Consider the following 12,080-nt stretch of genomic DNA (forward strand, 5'->3'; position numbering starts at 1 on the left):
CGTTTAAAGGACAGAAGAAAAGTTTTGTGTGATTAAAAAAAAAAAAGAAAATCCTTTCCTGGAGCCCTGAACACCAGCCTTGGTTGACACACAACATGGAAAAGAGTTGCCTTGTTGCCTGGCAGTAATGACAGCAAACAAATGTGTCTGACAGTCTGTTTGGAATCTCCTGGTCTGAGATTCTATTTGCTTCATTCTAATTGCTTCCTTAACCTCCTTTCAGTCTCCCCACCTTTGGTACCACCCTTGCTCAAGGGGGTGCCAGGCATGCCTGGTTGCGCCAGGCTGGGCTGGGCTGGGCTGGGCTGGGCCCCACAGGATACAGTGGCCCAGCCGGGGCTATTCTTGTCTGTGTCTATTTGCAAGATGCCTGTTGTTCTCGCTCGCTGTTTTTTCCATCGTAACTATTGACTTGGCAGGGCCCCACTGTGGAAGCCATGGTGAAAGAGTTCTCAGAATTCTGCCCCAGGAAATTTAGCTGCTTCTGAGTGCCAGGCTGAGGAAATAATTTCATAGGCACTGTTTCTCAGGAGGTACCTGTGTGGACACTGCCACTAAGAGCCTCGCCTAGGTTCGGCTCTCTTTGAAGAGTGTGTGGGCCTCTGCCAGCACACTCTCGTAGAACAGGCCTGGAGGAAACGTGGTGGCCCTGCAAGGTGCCTCTGGGCCTGACTGGCATGTCTCTTCTCTACCATGTGTCCTCCCCTACCTCCACTTTCTAGGAATTCTAATCCATGTCAGGCTAGGGAAAGGTACTCTTAGGCCCTGCCCTGGAACCCTCAGATTTTTAAAGTGGCCTCCAAACTTTAAAAATCCACAGCCCTATCAGTATAATGTTTGAGCATGTGCTCCTAATACATACATACTTATAAATAGCATGTGTGTGCTTCTATACACTATGTATATTATAAACATAAGGAAATTTTAATTATGTAATTTTAAAGGATAGAAGAAAAATAAAACAATTATAAACTTGTTTTTAATCTTATTTTATTGAAGGTATATGTCATTGAATGTGCTCTTTGAAAAACAAAACAAAACCCTTTCTTGTCACTTTCTGATCCAGTAATTCAAACGTGTGTTCTTAGGAGAATGCATTTCAGTAATTCATTTTAACAGTTTCCCTCACTGAAAACTTCTCTACAAAGAAAGGTAGATTCAAAGGGAACATGAGTATCTTTGTGCTTACAAAAAATCATGATCCCAGTTTTCAAACCATCCACCAAGTACACACAGGTTTTTGCTGAACTTTGCAGTTGCTCTTTGCAAATTTTCAGAGAAGTGGTTTTTAACAAGCCTTCAAATCCCTCTGAAACTCTTTGTTTGGAATACTTTTAAATAGATTAGGAAGCTGTTTACAATTCCTAATTGAATAAATATAGGAGTTCAGTATACAGATACAGGAAATTTTAGAGATGGCTTATTTTTAAGTTTTTTATTGGATTTTTAAAAATTTATTTTTAGTTTTACACAGTGAAATTCACTATACTTTTAAATAGATTAGGAAACTGTTTACATTTCCTAATTGAATAAATATAGGAGTTCAGATACAGGAAATTTTAGAGATGGCTTATTTTTAAGTTTTTTATTGGATTTTTAAAAATTTATTTTTAGTTTTACACAGTGAAATTCACTCTTTGGTATACAGTCCTATGAGTTTTGACAAATACATAGTCCTGTAACCACCCCCACAATCAAGATAACAGAACAGTTCCATCACCCTTTTACCCCTTTATAGTCAAAATTCTCCCCTTACCCATAACCTTTGGCAAGCACTGATCTACTTAGCTGAATACATTCCATTCAGATTTATCCATGTCGTTATGTATAACAATAGTTTGTTCCTTTTTATTACAGAGTGCTATTATATGGATATACCCATTTGTTTATTCATTCACCAATTGAGAGACATTTAGGTTGTTTCCAGTTTGGGACAATTATGAATAAAGCTGCTAAAGACATTCTCATACAGGTTTTGTGTAAACAAAGTGTTTTGTTTTCATTTCACTTGGCTAAATGAAACTGCCAAACACTCATCCAAAGTGGCTGTGGCATATTGTCATGTAGGAGAGTTCCCTTGACAGCACCTGGTTTTGTCAGTTAAAAAAAAAAAAATTCTGATAGGTGTGTGGTAATATCTCATTGTGTTTTTAATTTGCATTTCCCCTAACGAATAGTGATGTTGAGCATCTTTTCATGGGTCTTTTTTTGCCATCTATTTATCTGTGGTGAAGTCTGTTCATATCTTTTGCCCATTTTAAAATTTGGTTTTTGTTTTCTTATTGTTGAGTTTTGAGAATTCTTTACATATTCTAGATACAAGTCCTGAAGTTCAATTTAGCAGTTTTTTAAATACAAATTATGTTTCTGGTATAGGATCTAAGAAATCTTTTCTAATATAAGGTCACAAAGGTTTTCTTCTGCATTTTCTTCTAAATGTCATCCATTTTGAATTTTTGTACAGGTGTCTCAATTTTAAACTGCAAAGATCATATAAAATTAAAATATTGCAAAAATACCAGTTCTCTTTATAGTACACCTTTCTTTTGAAAAGAGTTATATTTTCATTCCCAGTTCTCTTTATAGTACACCTTTCTTTTGAAAAGAGTTATATTTTCATGTCCCTTTACTTTGACGGGACAGATTTAGTGTGTTTATTTTTGGAAAATATTGCAAAGTAGCCTACTACCGTTGGCTACTTTTTACCACAAAAGCCAGCTAGTTTGGAATACTCATCTTTTATAAGATCAGTCTCATTATTGACATCCCATATGCTCATCTTTTTGCCAAAGAAAACATATAGTTATCTTTACATCTTTAAGTACTTTGATGTAAATGAACATCTTTGTGGTACATTGCAAGGACCCTACGGTTTAAAGACCCTGGTTTTTATAAGATCAGTCTCATTATTGACATCCCATATCACAAAAACAGTGGTATTCACGATATATTGAAAGCAAAGGCAGAAGGGTACCCCCCAAACACACACACACACACACACACAATGAGAGCCCCTTGTACACACATGATATAGACGCGCACAGGGTAGATCCCTACCCTGGGGGATTGTCTTTGTGTCCCTTCTGGGGATACCACTGCCTTGAAAAGTCTTGCAATGCTGCCTCTCTCCCTGCATTCCCAGTTGTGCCAGCAGATAGGAGATGATCTGTGAGTGTTTGAGAAATAAGTGACTTTTCCTGTCACAAATGGTGAAGTTAAGTTGATTCATTTTGTCATTTTTCTGAAATTTGTTTTTTCAGAGCCACCTTTTTCTAAGCTCTGAACTTAAGGGTCTTGATAAAAGTTTCTTAGAGGATGACACTCCCAATTATTCATAAGATAGGGCCATGGAATCATAAGAGGATATAATTTTGGAGCTGGACTTAGAAGTCAACTGGTCCAAATTCCTTCTTAAAATCAAATAAAGAATGAACAGACTGGGAACAAGAGGAGTCCAGGACCCAGGTGCCAATCGGTGCCTCTTTCTGGAGAAGTCGGGGAAGGCCTGACGAAGGAGAGGAAGCCAGGTCGAGACTTAGGATTGGTCAGGTGAAAGAGCCTCCCTATCTGAGGGAACATAGTGGGCAAAGCTGGTGAAATGCAAGTTCCAGGAACTGCATGTAGTTTGGCCCAACTGAAACAAAGGGCACAGTGGGAAAGTAGCAAGAGAAGAGAGTGCAGAGGTTGGTGGGGCCAGATGGGGAAGCTTTTGCTACCATGGCAGTGCTTGGGTGTCTCTGTGCTCCAAAGTGGAGCTGTCAGATTGGTCAAAGCTATACTCTGTGTCTCTGGGACAATGCCTTATCCAAACATCTGGCATGGACTTCAGGTCCCAATTTTTGAGGCTGTGACACTCATATTTATGCTCAATTCTAGTCTGGGAGTGCCTCAGGGATGCTTCAAAACCCAAAGGAAAAGAGAGCTGGTTTAGGATTGAGCAGCAGCTGAGGAACATCTGGAGCTACACCTGGGAGCAAAGGCTCCTGGTGCATTTGTGTGTTGGAGGCAACCAACAATCCAGCTACCCCAAAGGCAGTTTTCTACAATTCAGGAATTTTGCCTTTCTCTCTGCCTGGTGGCACTGATCCCTAAAAGTCCAGTGCTTCTGACAATGACTGTCTCATGTTCAGTGATCTGTGTCCTGTCTGGTTCTCTCCTACCCTCTGGTCATCTGTTAAACAGTCACCCTCAGATTTCCCCAGCCACTGAATAAAAGGCCATGGGAGAACCCTTTATTTGTTTTGTTTTTTGAGTGGTTTTCAGAGAAGACTAGGATGTTTAATTCAGGGCACAACTGTCAGACAACATTAAAAATGCAGGCAGCAATGCAGAACACGGCTGGCTCATGTCAGCCAGACATTTCAGTGTAACCAGAGGAGAGAGACACGGATAGGGCCTGAGTTAGTGGAAGTAGACGCCAAATTACATGGCAAATGCTGGCTCCTGTTTCTCCTGTTCCCTGCCATCTTTCAGCTGGAAGAAGGAAGCTCATATTTAAGCTAGAAATTTAAAATGGGATTGTTGCATAATTAGCATTCCTGTGATCTCGAGTTCAAGTTGTTTACACCTCAAAAAGAGAGCTCCCGCTTTGGAGGATTGTAACTGTCTGGCAGTTAGGATCTACAAGAAGGGAAGACAAGTGAGAAGCTCTGCTAGGTGGTTTAATCCTATCTCGGGGATTCTCTACTGTCTTCTGCAGGGTTGGACTGAGGGGGCGAGCAAAGGTGCTGGCACTGGTTTCCTAGCCAACCTGAGGAAAGCTGTGGCCAGTGTGAATGGCTGAAATGAAGTGGGTCTAGGAAAGACCAATAGGGATTAGTTATCTCAGGTGGATTCATTATATCAGACGATGTGAGGAGCGAAGAAGTTTTTAATGATATTGCAGAGTTTAGGTTTTTCTATCTTCTCACGCGCTGTAGCTCTGTTTATTTTGCTTTCTCCTCCTCCTGCCATGCCATCTGCCAGCTGGACCGTTAACTGGCTCACTGCTCCCTTTTTGCTGTGTCAATCCTAGAAGGTCATGATTGCTGTGATTTGGGGCTGGTCTTCCGAATGGGTGGATGAAATGGACATCTAACTATTGATTTGTTTTCTTGCATTTCAGTCGTTCCAAGGAAGTCAAGGACGAGCATACCTCTTTAACTCAGTGTGAGTGTCTCTGAATAGTACATCCAGTGTTCGGTGAAAATTTTCAGGGGTGGGGGAGGAAAGCAACACTCAATGATAATTAAAAAATGGACCCTACCCTCTCTGCCACAGTAAAAACCTGTGTAGTGTTACTCTCCACAGTTATTTTTCTTTGGCAGCATATTTGGCTATAAATAATATATTCTCTACCCCCAGTAGGTACATCACAGGGCTGTGTGTGGTCTCATAGGGAAGAAGCTGAAGTGCTTCTGAGAGAGCCTCAGGATGAGGTCTTATAACCAGGTCTGAGATATGTCATTAGGGAAGAGAAAGGGGGTGAACGGAAGACACCAACATCTGCTGAAAGACCTAAGGCTGGAGGGAAGGCCCAGTTAGGGAAGAGTCTTCATCCTCTTCTGCAGATACACAGTCTGTCCCAGCCCTCAGTTGTTAACTGGGCACATCATTTATAGCCTCTGACCTGAGAAAGGAAGGTAAAGGTCACACAAGCCCGATGGGCTGTGAAAATGGAAATCTAGTGTGTTCAGCTTGAGATAATGTGTGCTCTGTGGAGAGGAGCATAGTATACTTGATACCCAGGGCTCACTCATCCTTGTGATCGGGACAAGGCTGAGCCATCATGTTTGACAGCTGGCTGCATTCAGTCCTCAGTAAGCTCTGAAAACCTGTGCTCATGGCTAGGGACTTCACAATGTGGTTGTCAGTTTGTCCCCTTAAATCACAAGATTAAAAGCATTTATTACAAAAATTCTAAGCAAAATCTCAACCATAAAGACCTTTTTAGTAGACCCATTGAATCAGAACTTGCGGACTGAAAATTCACTTCAACAAAGATTTTCCACCTTTTGGGAGTTGTTATTGATTTCAGTTATAGACGATGTCCTTGTCGGTGTTGGCTTCCCTTGAGGCAGCCATGTTCGGTTAATTTTTTGCTAGAGGCTCAGCTTGATAAGCATGTGACTAACGACCCTCGCTCTCTCTCTTTCTGTCCCTTGGCTTAGAGTTAACGTGGGCTGCGGGCCTGCAGAAGAGCGAGTGTTGCTAACAGGACTGCATGCAGTCGCAGACATTTACTGCGAGAACTGCAAAACCACCCTGGGCTGGAAATATGTAAGTACTGAGGAGTCTCACATTGGTGGGGAGGGGGCCATGAAGGGGGTCCCTGAGAGCCTCACATTAGAAGGAAGCTTTCTTTGGCCTTGTGGGATTGTCTTAGGCCAGGACAGGAAACTGAGCTCAAAGAGCAGTTCCTAGCACACTCCTTTTTGCCACACTCATTCTTCCCTTTTCCCTGATAGTCCCCTCTTCCTACTCATTCCTTCACACCTGGCCCTGAGACAGACAGACAGACAGACACACACACACACACACACACACACACACACACACACACACCCCTTTACTTTTTAATTTAATAAATGATAATAACGTAGCATTTCCTGACAGCTTACTATATTTCAGGCATGCATTATTTTATTTAGTCTCCACAGCATCCCTAGAGCATAGTCATATTTTAATCCCTATTTTATGAAGAAACTGAGGCTTAGGGAGGCTAATAGTGTGTGCACCGTCACCTAGCCATTACATAGCCAAACCAGGACAGGAGTCCAGGTAGTGCGGCCTGATTACAGAGCCCATGCTTTAATGCTCCAATAAATGCCCGCATAGTATCCTGGGCACTATGCTATGCATCACCAAACATGATTAATAAGTAATTCAGCGGCTCTGCCTATATGGCCACTCTCCTTGTATGGTTCACTGTTGGATATAGTCATGGCTGGACTTTCCCAGCTGGACATTCATTCATTCATTCTTTAACTAAACAAATGTTTTTCACATCTTTTTGGTACCTCGGAGAGTGAGCAGTCCTTTGCCAGGGTGGGAGGAGGTATACATGTTCGGTGAAAATAAACTTGTACTATTGTTGTTGCCGTTATTATTATTGGCAGATCTTTTCACAGTGCTTTTCTCTGCCCTCTCGGTCATTGTGGGGATATTGAAAAATGAATCTTTCTGTCTCTGGGAGGGCAGTGTGTTCCATGTAAAATGCCTCAAATTACCTGTCCTGTCAGTTGCCTCGGGTCAGTGTGGGGCTGGCTCGCATGCCCTGAATTAGTTAGCTTCAGAAGGATCATATAAGAGTGGTCAAAACTGCTGGCATAGTGATAATGCTGTGCCAGTGTCGGTTTGTTGATTTTAACTAATGTACCACTCTGTAAGGTTTTGATAGTGGGGGAGGTTATCTGTGTGGGAGCAGGGAGTACAGGGGAAATCTCTGTGCCTTCTGCTCCTTTTTGCTGTGAACCTAAAACTGCTCTAAAAATATGAAGTCTGTTTAAAAAAAAGATGTTGAGCAATGGAAGCCAGGCATAAAAGTATGCTTTCATTTAAATAAAGTTCAAAAATGTGCAGGTCTTAAAAACCGCTGCAGGTGGAGTTTGCAACGGAGCAGCACAGCCTTTAGAGTCCATCTTCTACGTTGCCCTTGAATGTTTAGGACTAGAAAGAAAACCTAGACGTTGTGTTTCATGATGCCAAGATGGTTTAGCCAGAGCTCCCTATGTTTGCTTTGGCTGTTCCCTGTGGGAAAAACCGATCTTGGCCATTCTGCCCCCTCGGTATGGCCACTGGCCGCCTCTGGGTGATCTGTGGCCATAATTCTGGTTTTGATGATCCAGAAATGTTCTGCCTTTTCTCTATTTCCCAGCCTCTTGGTTATCTTATTCCTTTGAGCATGTGCTGAATTATAGGCAGGAGATAAATCTGAATTAGTTGGGTTTGTTCTTGACTTTAGGTAAAATGATTTACTCTTTTGACAAGCTTTATTGAAAGCCTTTGTGTCACATCCAAAGGTGAAGAGAGCTAGTCCTTACCCTCGGGTGTTCACAGTCATGACACCAGGGGGCAAAGCCACAGGTAAACAGAACAGTTTTAACATATTAACATATAATGATATTCACAGGACAATAGAGAACATCTGTTTCCCCAAAATATTTATCTTTGAACACCTCTTCTGTGCCAGGCCCAGTGCTCCAATCTTTCATTCCATTATTTCTTCAGACCTTCATAATAATCCTGTGAAGAATTTATAATTATCCCAATTTTGCGAAAAGAAAGTTTTTAATTTTGTAAATTGTAAATGGTTAAGTGATGCCTCTGGGAGTAGGAAGCAGAAATGGGGTTCAGTCTGGGGTGTCGTAGGCTCCAGATGTAGTACTCTGTCCATTGGAGTGCAGTTGTAACATTTTGCAAATGTCCTATGGCTTGGGGGCTGTTGACTTGTTTTGCTTTTGTTTTTTGTTTGCATGTTTGTTTAATAGAGATGCACTCTAACTTTCCTAGTTTTGTTATTTTTCCTCTCTTCTACCCTGAACACACTACTGTGCAACAGTAGGTCTTTTTCCTGAACCACATTCTTTGCTATGTACACCTCTCTCCTTCCCTCCCTCCCTCCCTCCCTCCCTTCCTCCATCTCTCTCTCTCTTTCGGGTGTACTTCTCTCACACACACACACACACACACACACACACACACACACACACACACACAGAGCTGGAGAATAATGAAGTGTCAGGGAAATTATTGCTGAGCCCACAGCTCTTGTATGTGTGTGGTGTGTTTGCACGTTCTCCCTCAGTGCCCCTCCCTTCCCCATATGTGGAATGTTTCCTCTCTCAAGAAGACACTCAAGTATGAACTCTTGTTCTGAAACCCAAAGCCCTTGAGCTCTAGAACAGAAGATACAGTTCCTATAAACGCTGCCCCAGAACCTATCGGCACTTACTGATATGGGCACTTACTGATATGGGCACTCGGGAGGAAGGGCTGATGTCTACTGCTTCTGTACTTCGCGCTTAGCCATCTCATGGCACTGGTGATACACCGAGATGTTTTTATGTATCTCTGTCTGCAAATAAAATAGCCCTTTGATCCTACGCCTATTTAGGACATCTTTCTCTGGGGCTTCTATATAAGCTGGGAAAGTCCACAGTGCTGCAGGTTTAGGATGGTAACCTGCCAGGTGCTTTGTTTTGAGCTTTCCCTCTGGAGGCCCTGCAGCTGGGTGGGCCTTGAGGGCTGACAGATTCTTCAGCCTGGAGTTAATATAGCTCCTGTCTCCCTAGAGAAAGGCAGTGAAGGAAAAACAGACTTAACACATCTGACATAGAAACTACAAGATAAGAAATGAAAAGAAGACCTGTTTGGCCTCACAATACTTTGTTTCTCTCTCTGAGTGTCTTTTCTCTAAGCTTAATGAAGTACAGTTTAAAATTATGACACACAAACTTTATGGTTACGTCCATAGAGCAGATTTCTGGGTAGCATCAGAAACCAAGTTCCCTTAAGACAAAAGATATGCATATGCATTCATTCATTCAGCAGTTAATTATTGCAGACCTTTTATGTGCCACGCAGTCTTCTAGACACTAGGGATCCAGCAGTGAACAAGCCAAACGAAAATCTCTGCCTTCTGTGAAGTTTATATTGTAGTAGTAGGAGGCACAACACAAAATAGATATGCAAGTTATACTGTATGTTTGAAAGTGGTAAGTGCTGTGAAGATTAAGCAAGGAAAGGGGAGAGGGGTTGCTACAGTGGAAGTTGTGGTTTTAAGTGGAGTCGTTGGGAAAGACCTTCTTGAGATGATGACATTTAGGCAAAGACTTGAATGAGCAACGATCCTAAAGAAATTCCACTGTAAAGATTGACAAAATACTTAGAATATTTAAGTTCAAAATACTTAAATTCAATTCAAAATATGGAGAAAGTCCTGGTGTTGCCTCAGTGCTATAATTAATGGAAAGGGACATAGCATGCTTGATGGTGGGAATTCTCTCAATGCGTCTGGGTCAAGCTGGGACAAAACTTAAGTGGTCCCAATGCTGTCTGTCATCGGCCCCAGCTTTGCTCCTGTGTTACAAAAGTCACCTGCTTGTCTTTGGCCATCCAGTATCTTCTCTCTTCTCTTTGTGTTTCCTAGGAACATGCCTTTGAAAGCAGCCAGAAATATAAAGAAGGAAAATACATCATCGAGCTAGCACACATGATCAAGGACAATGGATGGGACTGATCGGAGCACATCCACCCAACCCAGTGTCCACGTGAATGCCATCCAACTGAACATTCTACCCAAGCGTGAGAGAGTGACTGAACACTTGGTTCCATCCATTAAGGGGCCTTGCCATCTGGGGCATTCTCCCACCCTGACGCCGTCTTTCTGGTGACCGGCCTCTAAATCACTGTCTCTCTGTCTCTTTGCTTTGTATCTGTTTGTGAGTTGATCCTGGCTTCTCTCTGTTCTAGTGTTGGCTGAAAACAAAACAACAAAAGGAACAGATGTGTGACCGCGTGGCGGCAGCCCACCTTGACCAGGGCCCGAGGGCCTGTGCGAGAGCTGCCTGATGGCCTGTTGTCAGGAGAGCAGTGGCACAGCACGGGGGTGTGAGGAAGAGGGGAAAGGGGGAACCTTGACAGTTCCGGGGGTGGGCAGGGGACTTGTAGAGGTAGGAACAAAATTGTGCTGCTCCTGGAGACCTAGTAACTTAGGCTTGAAATAACCGACTTGTCTAAAAGGACAAAGAGAAAAAAAAAAAAATACCTCATGACTGTATTCTCTCTGATCAGAAGCTTCTGTTCCTGACACCGGATGTGCCAGGTTAGCATGTGAGCACAAGAAGTGGCCCTAATTCTAGCTGGCAGGGCAGCGGCCTGGTCTTCCTGGGCCGAGTTGGGAGGTATCTTGGTAGCAGTGAGTGACTTGGGGAAAAGCCCAGATGGGTTTTGATGACTGATCTCTCACTGCTCCTCTGCGTAATCCTCTGCCTCTTCAGCCACCGTAGGTGAAGGGAGAGGGGACCACTTGCGATGGGTGCAAGATCCAAATACCCCATAGGCTTTGACCAGGAACCAAGTAAAATCAGTAATCGAGGAGAACAGGGAACAAAGGGGGCTACAGTTTGGGAGCTTCTGCAGAAATGGCTCAGATATTGGGCCAGGAAAAAAAAAAAGTAGAAACACTTAGCATTTCTGACTGTCTGACCTTTTCCCCTGACCCCTTAATAAGAGAGGAGCATTGTAGCAAGGAAGGGCTGGGGGATGGGGCAGTGCTGGGAGTAGTTCAGGTTTGAACCATTACAGGTTAGGTGCATCTTTCCTCTTCCATATGCAGTAGCTTCAGTGAGATCAGCAGTTCTTTGTACATAGAGTTTTGGGTGTTATTCTCCATTTCTATCATAATAGATTGTGGAAAACAGAGTCCCAAGGCTTTGAGCTTAGTGATAGCCTGGCTGGTAGATTCCTCATGCCCCTGGCTGTTCTCCTTGGACTTGAATGTTTTGTGTGGAGACAAAAAAACTGTCAGAGTGGGGAGGGCGTAGAGTCGATGTCAAATGTCAAGTTACAAATTCTGATATTAGCCCCCAGTCCCCAACTCCCCATCCAAAGGTCATTATATTAGAGGGAAGTGGAGAACAAATCCCTGTAAGGCTCATGAGAGAGAGGAGTTTGTTACATTTAATCAACACTGTGAAGTCTGTTCTACAGCAATTCAGCCAGTATGTGGTGCATGACCGAAACTCATTTAACTGAGTTAATTTCACTGCTTAGATTGAAAATATTATTGTTCGGATATGTGTAGGTTAGGTTAGCTAATTCTCAGTATTCTCCAAGTAGGCTGATCCGATAGGAATAATCACCTTAAAAGTCCCAAAAGAGCGAGTTCTTGGAGACAAGAATCTGTTAAATTAAGATTCAGGCAGCCAAGCCAGGACATTTCCAGAACTGAATCAGATTCCCACAGGGAAAAGAGTTCATGTGGAAACACCCTTTTGTGTCTGTGCTGATTGCAGAGGGCGTACCTGAGAGGGGGCATGGCCCTGTCCGGGGGTGGTGGGCAGCAGGACTGACAGGAAGCAGGGCAGCTCCAGGTTCAG

General features: G+C 43.0%; 1 protein-coding gene across 1 annotated transcript in view; it reads left to right on the forward strand.

Moving 5' to 3' along the window:
* YPEL2 (yippee like 2) overlaps window positions 1–10,793 on the forward strand; it is a 54,990-nt gene extending 44,197 nt beyond the window's left edge. The window contains exons 3-5 of the mRNA XM_006924891.3: window positions 5,105–5,148; window positions 6,150–6,258; window positions 10,130–10,793. Coding sequence (XP_006924953.1) covers window positions 5,105–5,148; window positions 6,150–6,258; window positions 10,130–10,219 — 243 coding nt within the window. The 3' untranslated portion in view covers window positions 10,220–10,793. The remainder of the gene's footprint in view (window positions 1–5,104; window positions 5,149–6,149; window positions 6,259–10,129) is intronic.
* The last annotated feature ends 1,287 nt before the right edge of the window (window positions 10,794–12,080 follow it).

The sequence above is a fragment of the Pteropus alecto genome, unplaced genomic scaffold (assembly GCF_000325575.1).
Source record: "Pteropus alecto unplaced genomic scaffold, ASM32557v1 scaffold98, whole genome shotgun sequence".
NCBI lineage: Eukaryota > Metazoa > Chordata > Mammalia > Chiroptera > Pteropodidae > Pteropus > Pteropus alecto.